The sequence below is a fragment of the Zootoca vivipara genome, chromosome 14 (assembly GCF_965207765.1).
Source record: "Zootoca vivipara chromosome 14, rZooViv2.hap1.1, whole genome shotgun sequence".
NCBI lineage: Eukaryota > Metazoa > Chordata > Lepidosauria > Squamata > Lacertidae > Zootoca > Zootoca vivipara.
The window spans coordinates 21,028,353-21,042,944 of record NC_142597.1 but is presented as its reverse complement, the minus strand read 5'-3'; the positions used below and the strand labels follow the sequence as shown (position 1 = coordinate 21,042,944).

The 14,592-nt window shown below is 47.2% G+C and overlaps 1 protein-coding gene across 1 annotated transcript in view; it reads right to left on the bottom strand.

Moving 5' to 3' along the window:
- Positions 1 to 10,849: 10,849 nt before the first annotated feature.
- POU2AF1 (POU class 2 homeobox associating factor 1) overlaps positions 10,850 to 14,592 on the bottom strand; it is a 40,367-nt gene continuing 36,624 nt past the window's right edge. The window contains exon 5 of the mRNA XM_088657802.1: positions 10,850 to 12,875. Within this exon, the coding sequence (XP_088513928.1) occupies positions 12,561 to 12,875 (315 nt within the window). The 3' untranslated portion in view covers positions 10,850 to 12,560. The remainder of the gene's footprint in view (positions 12,876 to 14,592) is intronic.

The window sequence follows — 14,592 nt, the reverse complement described above, 5'->3', positions numbered from 1 at the left end:
TAATCAGACGTTTCGTCACTAAAGAGCTTAGTCATCGAGCTGTCAGAATCAATTGTATCAGAATTGCACTGAATTAACAAGTAGAATAAGGAAAATTAAAATTAAAAATATGCTGAAAATGCATTATTAAGACATACCTTTGTAGTAAATATATACAAGGTAAGACAGTATGTATACAATTTAAAGCAGGGGTATATCTACAGGAATAAAGGTGAGACAATAGTCCATTCACACATGCATAGTTAATACCCTCAGTCCCACTAATACAAAAAGTCTCTATGGAAACTTACCTGTCCCCATCTGCATGTTTCCAAAGGGAGGAAATGTATTTGAATTTGTGAGCCCTACCCATGTTTCCTAAGGGGGTTTAATAAACTGAAGGACATTGTCCTCTTTCTATGCTCCTCCTGATACAATTGATTTTGACAGCTCGATGACTAATCTCTTTAACGATGAAACGTCTGATTACCGGAACTCTTTATTTACTGCGTTCGCAATTGTTTAAGATAAAAGCTGATGGAACACACTCCTAATTGCTGAGGCCGCCTGAGCCTCAAAGTGATGGCAAAGAACCCAAAAGTACCACCAAGCTACGTACCCGCTCCTCCAGAGGCAGTGTAACCCCATCAAGAGCAGGCAACCTCCCAGACCTAGGGAACCATTCACTAACAGTGCCTTATCTGCATTGAGGTTCAGTTTGTTAGCTCTTCAGTCCATTACCAAGGCAAGACACTGGTCCAGCGCTTCCATTTCTGCACCTGCAGTTGTAAAGGAGAAGTAGAGCTGTGTGTCATCAGCATATTGCTGATGCCATACTGCAAAACTCTGGATAACGCCAGCACAGAGGATAAAATTAAACCCCGAGGAACTCCACATTAAAGGTTCCACAGGGCTTAAGAGCACTCCCCAGGCATCATCCTCTGGAAACGACCATCTAAGTAGGACCAGAAGCACTGCAATATGGTGCCACCCACCCCTAACTCGGACAGCTGCTCCAAAAGGATACCATGACCAATGGTACTGAAAGCCACTGAGAGGTCGAGGAGAATTAACAAGGACACATTTCCCCTGTCTCTCTCCCCCAACAGAGGTGACCAAAGCAATTTCTGTTCCAAAACAGCACCTAAACCCTGATTGAAATCGTTCTGGAAAATTCATTTCCTCCAAGAGTGCCTGGATCTAGCCTGCGCTCACCCGCTCCAGAACCTTGCCCAAGGAAGGGAGATTAGCAACGGGTTGGTAGTTACTTAGATTTTCTGAATTCAGGGAGGGTTTATTAAGAATGGTGTGGTTTTACCGTTGCCTCCTTCAAGCAGGCAGGGACAACCCCCTCTCAAAAGGAGGCATCAATCGCCTCCCTGGCCCAGCCAGCTGTTCCCTCCCTGCTAGTTTTTATCAGCCAAGAAGAGCAAGGGTCCAGAGGACAAGTGGTCGCCCTGACCAATCCAAGCAGCTTGTCCACATCCTTAGCCTTACTAACTAAAACTCATCCAACACAACAGGACTTGACAGTGCTCTGAACACCCCTTGAGAGTCATCTGCTGTCAATATCCCGGGGGGGGGGGGGGATGCAAGTGATTTTGTCCTCAAAATGCAACAAGTCACAGTGAGCTACTGTTGGTTCTTTGGGCCAGCCTGTAAGAAAAGCTCTGGCACAATGAGGATGCAATGGAGGCAACAAAGTATGCCTTCTTTGTTGCCTTCACTGCCACACGGTAGACTTGAGCCCTCTTCAGGGTTTGATTGCATTCAACTGGACTTTCCCTACACTTGCGTTCCAGCTGTCTCCCAGCTTGTTTCCTTGCCCTAAGCTCTGGAGTATACCAGGGTTGAGAAGAAGTGGGCTCCACAAAGTGAGAGAGGGCTCTCAGAGGCGCTCATGTCAACGGCCCGAGCCATTTGGATGTATCAGAGGTGGGTCAAGGCTCTGACAAACACGCCAGTCAAATCAGCCAGAAAATACCCCAGAGTCATCTGAAAACCCATTGGATCCATCAAGGTGGATCATCCCACTTGGTTCTTCACCTCTGTAGAGGGGATAAGGTGCTGAAAGCCTAAATCTCAGCAGGAAGTGATCTGACCATGACAAGTGACTGATGTCAATATCACACACTTTCAGATCATCCTTTTCCTGCCCAGTTGAGAAAACAAGGTCCAGAATGTGGCCTGCCACATGTGTTATGTATTTGCATTTTAACATCTGGATTTGGAGGAATCTTGTATCACCTCTTGAAGCTCATAGTGACCCCTGCTGGGCATTTGCAAAATGTTCCATTTCCCCCCATGGCCTAATAGGGGGGGAAAATGCAATGCCTTTGAGGATATGTTCCTGTTATTCCATTTAACAGAACATGTGTTTGGGTCAAAAAGGAGCTTTTTCCTTAGGTGAACAGCAGCATGGGGTGATTTTTGTTCAGATTGCGGCTACGGGCAGGGGGAGGCTAACCCTGCAACTACTGCTATTGATGTCACTATTTAAAAACTGCTGAGGTTGCTTCACAAGCTTCCAAAAGGAAGTCTGTCTTTGTGCAATGCAAAGAAACTTATTTCTGCATCTGCACTATGCATTTATAGCTACTAAAAACAGCCATGAAAAGGTAAACCACCGTGAGGTGCAAATATTAACAACCTTCACATATACAAGGAGATTCAAAAATGTGTGCAAAGTCTCATACTCGAAGTCTTAAAAGTCCAGTATAAAGTGCAATAAAGTCCGACAATAAAGTGCTATGATGTATCATGCGTTCTTATCTCTTCCCATACGTCCGACGGGTGGCCAGCTTCTTGCCCGTTTCACAGGAATGGTTTCCTCAGGGTGCGGACTCTTTCAAAGGTTCATGTGTGAAGGCTTAACAAGACTAACGAAGCTCACAATTCTCAAAGACTGATCTACAGGAATGGTTTCCTCAGGGTACGGACTCTTTCAAAGGTTCATGTGTGAAGGCTTAACAAGACTAACGAAGCTCACAATTCTCAAAGACTGATCATTTGCACCTCACGGTGGTTTACCTTTTCATTGTTTCGCCAACATCACCGTGGTTGTCTCTTTGTTGCTGCTACTAAAAACAGCCATGGCTTCTTCCCCCAAATAATTATGGGAGCTGAAGTTTATAAGGGTGCTGAGAGTTGCTAGGAGGCCCATATTCCTCTCACGGAGCCACCGGTACAATTCTCAGAGTGGTTTAGCAGTCAATCCCTCTTGACATCAGTCTCTGGGAGTTGTAGCTCTGGGAGAGGAATTGGTAATTACAGAGTTAAACATGGTTTCCGGCTACTATGGGTTGGAGCTTAGGTGCCATGCTTTAGCTTTTTAAAAATTGTGGTTACTTTCATTTTCCTGTGCAGTTGTGCCTCAACAAAGAGCCTCTTTCGTCTTGGGTCTCCAAAGTGAGTAATCTCGCTTTATATTTGCAACACCTGTCATCTCCATTTAAAAGTATTCTGGGCAGCAGGTGATGGGCAAGATCCTCTCTGCCTGAGGCTCTTCAGGAACCCCGCACTGTCTGAACAGACCAGAGGTAGTCAGTGTGGCGCTCTCCGGATATTGTGAGATGACAGCTCCCACCATCCCTGTCATCTGGAGCGGGATGGGAATTGTAGTCCACTAACATCTAGAGGGCACCACATGGCTTGCCACTGGAGGAGACAGTACTTGGCAAGAGGGATGAATAGTCTGACTTCTTGGGGAAGGGTCGTCGCTCTGTGGTGAAACATCCACCTTGCATGCAGAAGGTCTCGGCTTCAATACCCAGTTGCACCTCCAGGTAGGGTTGGGAGAAGCTCACTGCCCAAACCCCTGGAGAGCTGCTGCCAGTCTGTGTAGACAATACTGAGCGGACCAAAGCTCTGACTCGATGTAAGGCAGATTCCTGTGGATCTGTGACCTGGAAGGAGGTTGCTTTCTCATGTATGGCCCGAAAGAAAGCAGGGTTTGTGTTGCCTTCTGTGCTCCCTGCAAACACTGGCAGAGGAAGGGGTGTGTGGTTGGTGCGGACCACCCTGGCTGTCATCCCTGAGGGGAGTGACATCGTCGCGCGGCCCCCCCTGGGATGCTCGCCGCTCACCGTAGGCGTCGCCCCCCTGGGATGCTTGCCCTGCCCCCAGGTGCACAGCATGTGTGCCGCTCCGGGTGCTGGAGCAGCTAGCTCCACCTCTGCCTGCAAACGGTGCGAAGCCATGATTTATAGACCCAGATAGAAGAAGCCCCATTCCTCGGCTGTTGTTCCAAGGCCAAGCCTTAACAGACGGAAATTAGATTAATCTTTATGGGTGTTTTGTGTTTACGTACCTGCAATCAGTTGGCCGCAAAAAGCAATTGCCTTGCCATAACAACTTGCCATAATTTCTCTGATTCCACCACTAGCAATATGGTTTTCAGAAGAGCTGTTGTACATGGGAATTCTTTTTCTGCCCTTTTTTTTAAAGTCCTCATGAAAATCCATCAGCATTTTAGTGGAAATTTCACCCAAGATACACTTTTTTTTGCAAGCAATTTCCTCTGATAGAAGGCATTTTATGTTTTCACCAACCGCACCATGCAACTCAACAAGGTGCAAATTTTGAGAGACAGCTGTGCTGAGATTCATGTATTGTTTTCAGAAAGTGAGAATTGGGTGGGGAGGGTCCTGGATTAAAATCCTAACTGGATTTATCCTCCATTCCTAATTCAAACTCAGCTCCCTCTCTATGTGTTAAGGAAACAGGAATTAAATGTGTGGAAACTATATACAGTACCTCCCTCCCTCCCCCACAAAAGCTGGGCCAAATAAGGAGAGCCAGATGCTGGTTCAGAAATTATTCAAATTCTTCCACTGAAAAGGAAAGATTGTATTTTCCTTGAGGGGGGTTGGTGGGGGCGGGATGGATGGTCCAGAGACACTTCAGAGATAAACTAATAATTTGCAGGCGATTCTATCAATGTCAACAGTGAACTTACGGAATTATCAGGAGACAGTGGCAGACATGGGTTTTTTTAAATGGAAGAGGTATTGCCCCATACAGTGGCTCCAGAAAGATAAAGGAAAAATTACCGGGTGGAGGTGGCGGATGAGCTTTGAGACTGAGCTATCATGGGTGAATGATGTGAAGTGAAGATAACTGTTTCTGGCCCATTTTTGCAAAGCGAAAGGCACAAACGGTGTCCATAATCAACCTGACTTCGGAAGATAATGCCTTTTAGAATTTCTGGCTCACATACCTGCGGTTTTGGAAAAGACTTATGGCCAGAGAGATATCCAGATTACTATTTTCAAAAGGTTGTGGCAACATGTTTTACACAGAGAGGCAAAAGAAAGAGAGAGAGAGCAGGTGGGGCGGGGGGAATCTTGAAATGTTGACCGTGTGCACTGAATTTTAAAAATTCCGAGCATGATAATTTGGGAGAGAGCAGATTATTTGTGATAATGGTGTTGAATGTTTTGTGGCATCCAGAGGTCACAACGTATAACTTGGATTGTAGGGTAATGCTAGTACAGTGGTACCTCTGGTTGTGGACGGGATCTGTTCCGGAGGTCTGGGCGGATCCCGAGGTTTCCGCAACCTGAGGACTGCTTCTGTGCATGCGCGTGCGGCGGTAGATGGCTTCTGCACATGCGTGTGCGGCAAAACCTGGTCCAATACTTCCGGGTTTGCTGCTTTCGCATCCTGAACTTTACGTAACTGGAGGTACTACTGTACATGCATTGATTTCAAAAATCCTTTGGTGGACTCAGCTTTTGGACCCAAAGGAAGCAGTTTGCTGTTTAAGCTTGCTCACTGCCAAAACATTAATGCTATTTTAATAGAAACATTACACTTACCTGTGAAATTTTAATAGAAGAGTCACTCATCAGTTTGGGGCCCGCGGGCTCATTTGTGAGCGTCTTATGCACACTGTCACAGTGCACAGACTGCAGTCACAGCTGTGCATGCACACCTCAACCAGGCATACTACCTCTTCCTTGCCCCCACCAACAATTAGGCATGAAAAGAGCCCTTCTCCTGGCAGCAATAGAAGGCTTCTTTCAAACCTAATTTCAGTAGGGGAGGGATATGAGTTCAAGGGCTGCTTGTGTCTTTAGGGCCATAGGCCACCTTCCCTTGCTTTACAAGATGCATCTTCCTGGATCTGACCAAAAAATAAGGACCCCTAGATGGTTAAGTCCAGTCAAAAGGTGACTATGGAGTTGCGGCGCTCATCTCGCTTTCAGGACAAGGAAGCTGGTGTTTGTCCACAGACAGCTTTCTGGGTCATGTGGCCAGCAGGACTAAACTACTTCTGACGCAATGGAACACCGTGACGAAAACCAGAGCGCACGGAAACGTCGTTTACCATCCTGCTGCAGCGGTACCTATTTATCTACTTGCACTTTGAGGTGCTTTTGAACTGCTAGGTTGGCAGGAGCTGGGACAGAGCAGCGGGAGCTCACCCCATCACAGGGATTCGAACTGCCAACCTTCTGATTGGCATGCCCAAGAGGCCACAGCGCCACCAGCCCATCTGGTCCGGCATCCTGTTATCAGAAGCAATCAGGAGGAAGCAGTCCCTTCCACCGTGGTTTGCCCTCAACACCTGTCACTCAGAATCTCTGTACACTGAAGTTATTGGTTCACTATTGCAGCTCATATCACCATCACCATCACCATTATTTTATTTGTTTGTCCATTTATAGCCTTGCCCTTCATGAATTTTTCCTATTTATTTTTAAAAAATCTAAGCCAGCCTGTCCATCGCTGCTTCAGTAAGGTGTTAGTTCAACAACCAAGCCCCCAACCAAACAAGTTCATGGCTGCTATGCAGACCTGCTGTCTCCATGGTCAGGAACCAGGTGTTATTCCTATCAACAGCTGCAAGGGCTGTTAGGTAACTATCTGCAAAACCATTTTTTTCAAAAAAAGAAAATTGGGGGGGGGACGGGACAAGAATCTTGCCTCTAGGTGATTTTCTTGTACCTCTTGTAAAATGTGACGTGAGACCACACATTGCTTTCAACCGCTCACCTCCCTATCTTACTCTTTTCCTACTTAAACTGCTTGTCTTTATAGCTATCAGGTTCCGGAGCGATTCAGTAAATATTTGTATGCTCCGGGTCCACGGATCAAACACTTTGATGAGCAGTGGCGTTTACTGGGGGACAGAATACACACACCTGGCTTTTCTTGAGTGGAAGAGAGAATCTGCAGTAAGGGAAAGTACACTGCTATACCCACAGATCTTGGAATGAGCCCTGATTTCTGGTTTTACACAGAGCAATAACTAGTGATATAGGAAGCTGCCTTATCCTTGGGCCAGGTAGCTCAATACTGTCTACATTGGCTGGAATTCCAGGATTTTCAGGCAAGGGACATTTCCAGCACTCTGGAGTTGCCGGGGATTGAACTTTCGACTGTCTGCATGCAAAGCAGGTACTCTGCCACTGACCTACAGCCCTTCCCTTAATACACAGGAACACAGAAAGATGCCTTATACTGAGCCAGACCATTGGCTCATCTAGCTCAATATTCTTTATGCTGACTGACCAAAGGCAGGCAGAATTTCAGGCAGAATTTTCTCCCAGCCGTGTCTGGAGATGCCTGAGATTGAGCACGACACCTTCTGCATGCAAAACAGACGCTGTTGACCATTGTTGATAGACTTCTCCATAGTCCAGTCACAGCAGAATGAAAGACTACCTAGCCCAGCATCCTGCTTTTGACAGCGACCAGCCAAATGCTTTCAGGAAGCCTACACTCCCATGCAGTGCTATTTTTCTGGAAAAAGAGATGCCGGAACTCACAATGAACACCTCCTTCATTCTCTTAGAATAGCAATGACGCCCACCTGAGAAGTGCTGGAACTGAGTTCCGGTGAGTTCCTCCTGAAGAAAAAGCACTGTTTGCATGGCAATGTACTGCATTGTTCTTTCCCATACATTAATTGATGAGATTTCATATTTGATGCCTACCCAGATCAAACCTGCCAAGACATGGCAACAAGTCTAAAACACTTATACCAAGTTAAATCCTACATTATAGGGACCCAGGTGGCGCTGTGGGATAAACCACAGAGTCTAGGGCTTGCTGATCAGAAGGTCAGCGGTTCGAATCCCTGCAACGGGGTGAGCTCCTGTTGCTTGGTCCCAGCTCCTGCCCACCTAGCAGTTCGAAAACACATCAAAAGTGCAAGTAGATAAATAGGTACCGCTCCAGCGGGAAGGTAAACGGCGTTTCCGTGCACTGCTCTGGTTCGCCAGAAGCAGCTTTGTCATGCTGGCCACATGACCCGGAAGCTGTCTGCGGACAAACGCCGGCTCCCTCGGCCTATAGAGCGAGATGAGCGCCGCAACCCCAGAGTCGGACACGACTGGACCTGATGGTCAGGGGCCCCTTTACCTTTACCCTTTAAATCCTACATTAAGAGTTCATGCTCCAAAATGGAAAAACCCAAAGGTGAAAGATCTGCATTCACCATTGGCAGGGCAAAATTGGAACGTTTGCCAGGTGTGGGATATTTAATTTTGACTGTGATGAAAGTGAATTCTACCATCCTATAGGCAACCCAACACCCCTTGCAATCTTCAGGAACCTGAAAGCTCTTCATTGCATTCTAAGTATGGGGTGAAAAAGAGGCTCCCATCCTGTAGGGCAAAGCTCAACATCGCTTTGCTGCTCTTTCACATCCTGTTAATACAGACATCAAAGCTTTTGCAACACAGCTCTCCTGGTACGAGTGTGCACAAAGGCACATGCCCAGAGCTGTAACACTGATTTAATTGTGAACAGCTCTGCTTGCTTTGGCCAGTTGTGGGAAGAAGAAGAAACAGTATTTCCCCTCTGTTTGAAGTCCATGTTCAGAGTTCAGCAGATATGAATTGTACTTTACAGTGGTGGTGGGAAACCTGGCAATAGAAACAGATGCCATTGGACTCCGTTTCCCATTAGCCCCAGTCAGCACAGCTAATTGTCACGGGATCATGGGAATTGTAGTCCAACCATATCTGGAAAGCCACAGGCCCTCCACTCCTGCATTACAACTTAGGACCAAGGTAGCTGGAGGGTTGCCTGTCAATGCATATTGCTTGTGGATAAAGCTTGGGGCAAAGAAAGAAAGAAAGAAAGAAAGAAAGAAAGAAAGAAAGAAAGAAAGAAAGAAAGAAAGAAAGAAAGAAAGAAAGAAAGAAAGACCCAGAGAAGAATCGCTGAAAATGGCATGATGCTTCCACTGGTAGGGTAGACGGCAGGGAGGACAACAGTAGGTGGCGCCAGAGCTAATGACAGGCACAGACAACTAATTCTAGTTTTGTCTCCATCCTCCTCCCTACTGAATGCCACAAGGGCAACACCAGGAGGATGGTGACAGGTACTGCCACCCCCTGCACTAATTGTTAAGTAAGAAGGCAAGTAAGGGAGCTGGCTTTTGCTGTTGGTGAGGCAGTGCTCTGTTCCCCCCCCCCTCCAATAAACTGGCCTTCACTGTGTAAGGGGTGCCAAAAGAGAGTAGGTTTGATTGAGAGGGCAGAAAAAGATTTGGGCAGGTGAGGGTGTCAGGCTTGAAGGAGCGAAGGCCATAGGGGTTACGACTGCCTGAGCATGCTGGATAATTCAGGTTCTACCCTACAGAACTAGACCCGACTGCTTCCATTTAGTCTCCCAGGCTTTGTTGATCTTTTAGATGAAGAATTGCTACACACGGCATTCAGTTAAAGCAACGCTTTCCCCATTCCCAGACAAAGAGGCAGTTGTTTCCACAGCAGTCGAAATCCAAGCCAAAAGGAGGCGAAAGGTGCAGACGTGTGTGTATGGGCGGGAGAAAGTCTTGATTTTTTTTTAAAAAAAAATTTACTGCTCCGCTTGGCCCTTGGATCCTGCAGACAATATTTGTCCCCAGATTGTTATATTGTACACATGATAAAAACTTTACAGCACTGAGTGCTCAGAATGTCAACAGCCCTTTCGGAAATGAAGCAATGCCGTTTGCCAAGGTAATGTTGAGTGTACATTGGAAAAGTGTCCTTTCTTTAAGAGGGTTTGGCTTTAAAAGGTGCTCTCTGCAGCATCCTTCACAGGAGGAATATTCCTGGCATGGGAAATCATTCTTAGGAAAATGCGTATACAAGCAGAGCCATTGGAACACTGGGAATGTGCTACATCAATGCTAAGTTTTATTATGATATTTGCCTAAAGGAATAACAGCACCCAACACTAATCCCTTCTTTAAAAAAATAACAAGCCAGATTCCAAAAACAGCAGAGACCCAGCTTGCCTTTCCATCATCTTCATTGGTTTATCCTGACTATTATATACAAAGAACTAGGAAAGCTCCTCCAGACAACTCTGTGCATACTTTACTGAGGGTACTTTCTGATTTGTTTACAGGGTGGTTATACGACAGTAAACTTTCATCCTGCACATGGGCGTACCCAGGATCAAAACTAGGGGGGGGCACACCAGCCACGCCCCCCCACCCCCAGCCACCCAATTGGCTGGCTGGCAATGACGTGGCCGGGATCCCCCCAGGAGGCGTGGTCAATGTCCATGCCCCCCAGAGGGAGGCACACGGAGCCACCCGCGCTTGTGCTTCTGCCTCGCCCGCTCCTTTACTGGCAGCTGTGACTAAAATGAGGCAGCACCAGAGAAGCTGCCTCCGTCAAGGGAAACCTGGACCTGGACCTGGGCTAACTTCAGCCCACACTCCTTCAAGTCACAGCGAGCACAGCACAGAAAGTGCACAATGAAGTGCCGCAGAGCATTGTGGGGCAGCACTTTCTGTGCTGTGCTCGCTGTGACTTGAAGGAGTGTGGGCTGAAGTTAGCCCAGGTCCAGGTCCAGGTTTCCCTTGACGGAGGCAGCTTCGCTGCCGCTGCTGCCGTTTCGCTTCAGCCAAGCAGGCTGCCTGTCGTGCTGTGCTCTCCCTTTTTTGCTTCTGGGGGGGGCAGCTGCCCCCCTGCCCCGTGCTGGGTATGCCCATGCATCCTTATTAGATTGTGGGCTGTTTACTGTGAGTCAGCCACCCATCCCACATTTGCCTGTCACTTTTCAAGCCGCAAAAAGTCTCTTTTTTTTAATGTGAATTTGGGGGTGCCAGAATGACACTTTTAATTACACAAACCTAAAGCTCGGCTATGTGCTTAAATCTCTCCTGGAAAATACTGTCATTCTGGGGGGCACTCTGAGTATCTTGGTGCAATAAAACACAGAAGGTGCACTCTACATTCAAACATTGCTTTTTTTTTTTTTTTTTAAAGTGTATCCAATGCTATTCCTACTCAGAGGAGGCCTATTGAAGTTAATGGACATGCCTAACTTGGGTTTATAATTTTTTATTGGCTCTACCCTGAATAGCTGGTGATAATCCAGTGTTTCAAGAGATAATTGACAAAAGACACTTAATATGACCGGATATTTCTAAATAGGTTTTGTAAGGGCTGAGCGAATCTCACAAGAATGTGCGTCTTTAACAGATTGAGCCTTTCCCAATGTGGCACCCTCTACATGTTTTGGACTACAACTCCCATCACCCTGAGTCAACACGGCCCAATGGTCACAGCTGATGGGAGTTATAGTGGAGGGTGCCAGGTTGTGAATGGCTGGTGTGAGCACTTGGGGCTCTGTTTGTGCCATGATTTCTAGGCACAGGTCCGAACAGTTTTGGGGGTTTATTATCTTGCTGCTTCCCCCTGGAAAAGCAATGCTTTACCGCTGAATTGGAACAAACGCCAGGTTTTCCATGAACTTCTGTTTGTTCTGATCCAGTGATAAACAGTGGGTTCGCTCAGGGAACGCAGCGGTGTGACCAAAACAAAAAACCACCCATGCCTACAAATCATGGACCTATAGAAATTGCACCACAGATGAAAGTGTGGATAAGCCCTTGATCTACAGGTGAGGGTCTTCCATCCCGAGAGTCAAATGTGGCCTTCCAGGCCTCTTTGTCTGCCCCTTGGGACTCTGCCCAGACCACCCCTTCTCCTTAGGCTAGCAACACTCCACACCTCCCTCGAGCACTACTTCTTAGAGTGTGACAAGGGAGAGGGGTGTGAGTGGGAATGTGCACAGAAACCCCCAATTGAATTCAACCTACGGTACAAAGCTAACAGCCACACCTTGCAAGGGAAACATGTCCCCATCTGCTCCTTGCCCCCTTGAAAGATTTTTCTAGAGGAGCCCATCAGCAGCACCTATTCAATTCCCGAGTTCCGGGCAGCGTCCTGAGCCACCCATGGAACTGGGTGGGTGCTTAGCCATACAAATTAAGGTGCCGTGGGGTTCCCCGGGTTGTATTTAAGCTGAAATAGGGCTGTTGTGGCCTGCCTTACCACTGTTTCCCTGTTTCTGCGCTTTATTCCTCCATCTAGACGGAAAGAGCCTATTCACAGTGTGGTATTCCTACTTGTGGGGCCGGGCTGCTGTATTTCTTTTGCCAAAACATGGGTGCTGAAGAACTGCCTCGATAAACCGCCATTTCTCTGCATACGCAATATGGAAAGGGGCTCAGCACACAGAAGACAAACCCAAAGGAGAGACACAGAGAGAGAGCTGGGTTGTCCTTGAGCCACAAAGACTTGAGACGTTTCACACCATCCCTGTATGCCGAAACCCTGGCTTTAAAGGCCTTCGACTGGGAGGCTGTTGCTCAGATCGTATGTGCCGTTGTTTTCATCCTGCAGAAGAAGCTTCTCGATGGTCAGGGTGCCTATTTCCTTCCTTGAGTCCTCCAGCTCCTCGGGGACCGGGTCTGGGATTGAAATGGGAAGAGGTAGAAACTGGGGTGCAGGGAGGGTGGGTGAAGCCGGTTGGTACTGCAGGGACGGCGCTGGTAATGTTGAGATTGGCTGAGTCCATGGGAAGTAGCTCAGAGGAGCTTGCTGGTCCATGACATCCAAGTGAGGCACAACAGCTGGTGTGGAAGTGGGTCTTGCCTGTTTGATTAAAAGGAAAAAACAGATCGACCCATCACTTGTGCTTCTCTGGAGCAGGAGAGGCCAAACTTTTTTTTTGGGGGGGGGGCAGATGTTGTGGGTCAGGGGTAGGCAACCTAAGGCCCAGGGGTCGGATGCGGCCCAATCGCCTTCTCAATCTGGCCCACGGATGGTCCAGGAATCAGCGTGTTTTTACATGAGTAGAATGTGACCTTTTATTTAAAATGCATCTCTGGGTTATTTGTGGGGCCTGCCTGGTGTTTTTACATGAGTAGAATGTGTGCTTTTATTTAAAATGCATCTCTGGGTTATTTGTGGAGCATAGGAATTCGTTCATTTTCTTTCCAAAATACAGTATAGTCTGGCCCACCACATGGTCTGAGTGACAGTGGACCAGCCCACGGCTGAAAAAGGTCGCTGACCCCTGTTGTGGGTCTCCAGATCTTACCAGCCCCCAGCCATGATGCCTCCACTAATTTATTTAAAATAAATAAGTCAAAAACAATGGTCAAGATTAAAATCCTCCAAACAAAAAAACCTGCAAAACTAGCAATGAACCATTACAAATAATGAAGGATACAGTGTGGTTGAGTAACTAGGCCACAGATGGGGAATGTGCGTGTTGTTGAGCTCCAACTCCCATTAGGCCCACCCAGGAGGGCCAGTAGTCAAAGTTGATGGGAGCTCTAACATCTGGAGGCCCTTGGGTTTTGCACCCCTGCAGTAGAAAATTGGCCTAGGATTGGGAAGACCCAGGTTCAAATCTCCAATTAACCATTAAGCTCCCTAGGCGACCTTTGGCTAGGAATCTGGGAGGATACCATCAGAAATAGAAATTGCCACAATTTGCTTGCTCACCCACAGGTCAGGAGCAGAAATTGCACAAGCGAATAAGAGCAGAATCTGCTATCGTTGGATTTTTTTTTAGTCTGCAAAGTTTGTATACCGTAAATGTATTTTCCTGCGTATAAGACTAATTTTTAACCTAGGAAAATCTTCTTAAAAGTTGGGGGTCGTCTTATACGCGTGTCGTATTTCTTATACGGCGAGTATATCCCAAACTCTATATTTTAACTGGAAAGGTTGGAGGTCGTCTTATACGCCCAGTCGTCTTATACGCTGGAAAATACGGTAATTCTGTCACGCCAATGTGTCCACATGGTTCCAACCTAATTGCCACAATGCTAAAGAAGAAGCAGCCTGCCTGAGCCTTATCCATATAAACAGTAATGCCACTCGCATCCGGAGGGGTTCTGTGACTTTGCCCCACACCCCACCAACTGCTGCTGGGCCAATCACTCACTCTCAACCTCACCTGCTTCATGGGGGACATTGCCGGAGGATAAAATGGGAGTTGGCAAAAAAAACCATGGCAGCTGCCCAGGACTAATGAATAAATAAATTCTGCTAACTGATGCCATGAAATACCTGGGAGGAGAGGGAAACAACAACAATGGCAGAGCACTTGCTTTGCATGCAGAAGGTTTCACATTCAATCCCTGGCAGCTCCAGTTTTAGGAAAGGTCAAGTAAGTGTTGACAGGAAAGATCTCTGCCGGAGTGTCACTGCCAGCCAGTGTGGTTGACACTGGGCTGGAAGGACAAAGAGTCTGACCTCGGTATGAAACAGCTTCCTTTGAGCCTACAGCCTGCTCCCAACCATCTCTCCTTGCATTACTTACTTAGGCTCTCAACTTCTGGACCTGCCAAGAGAGACG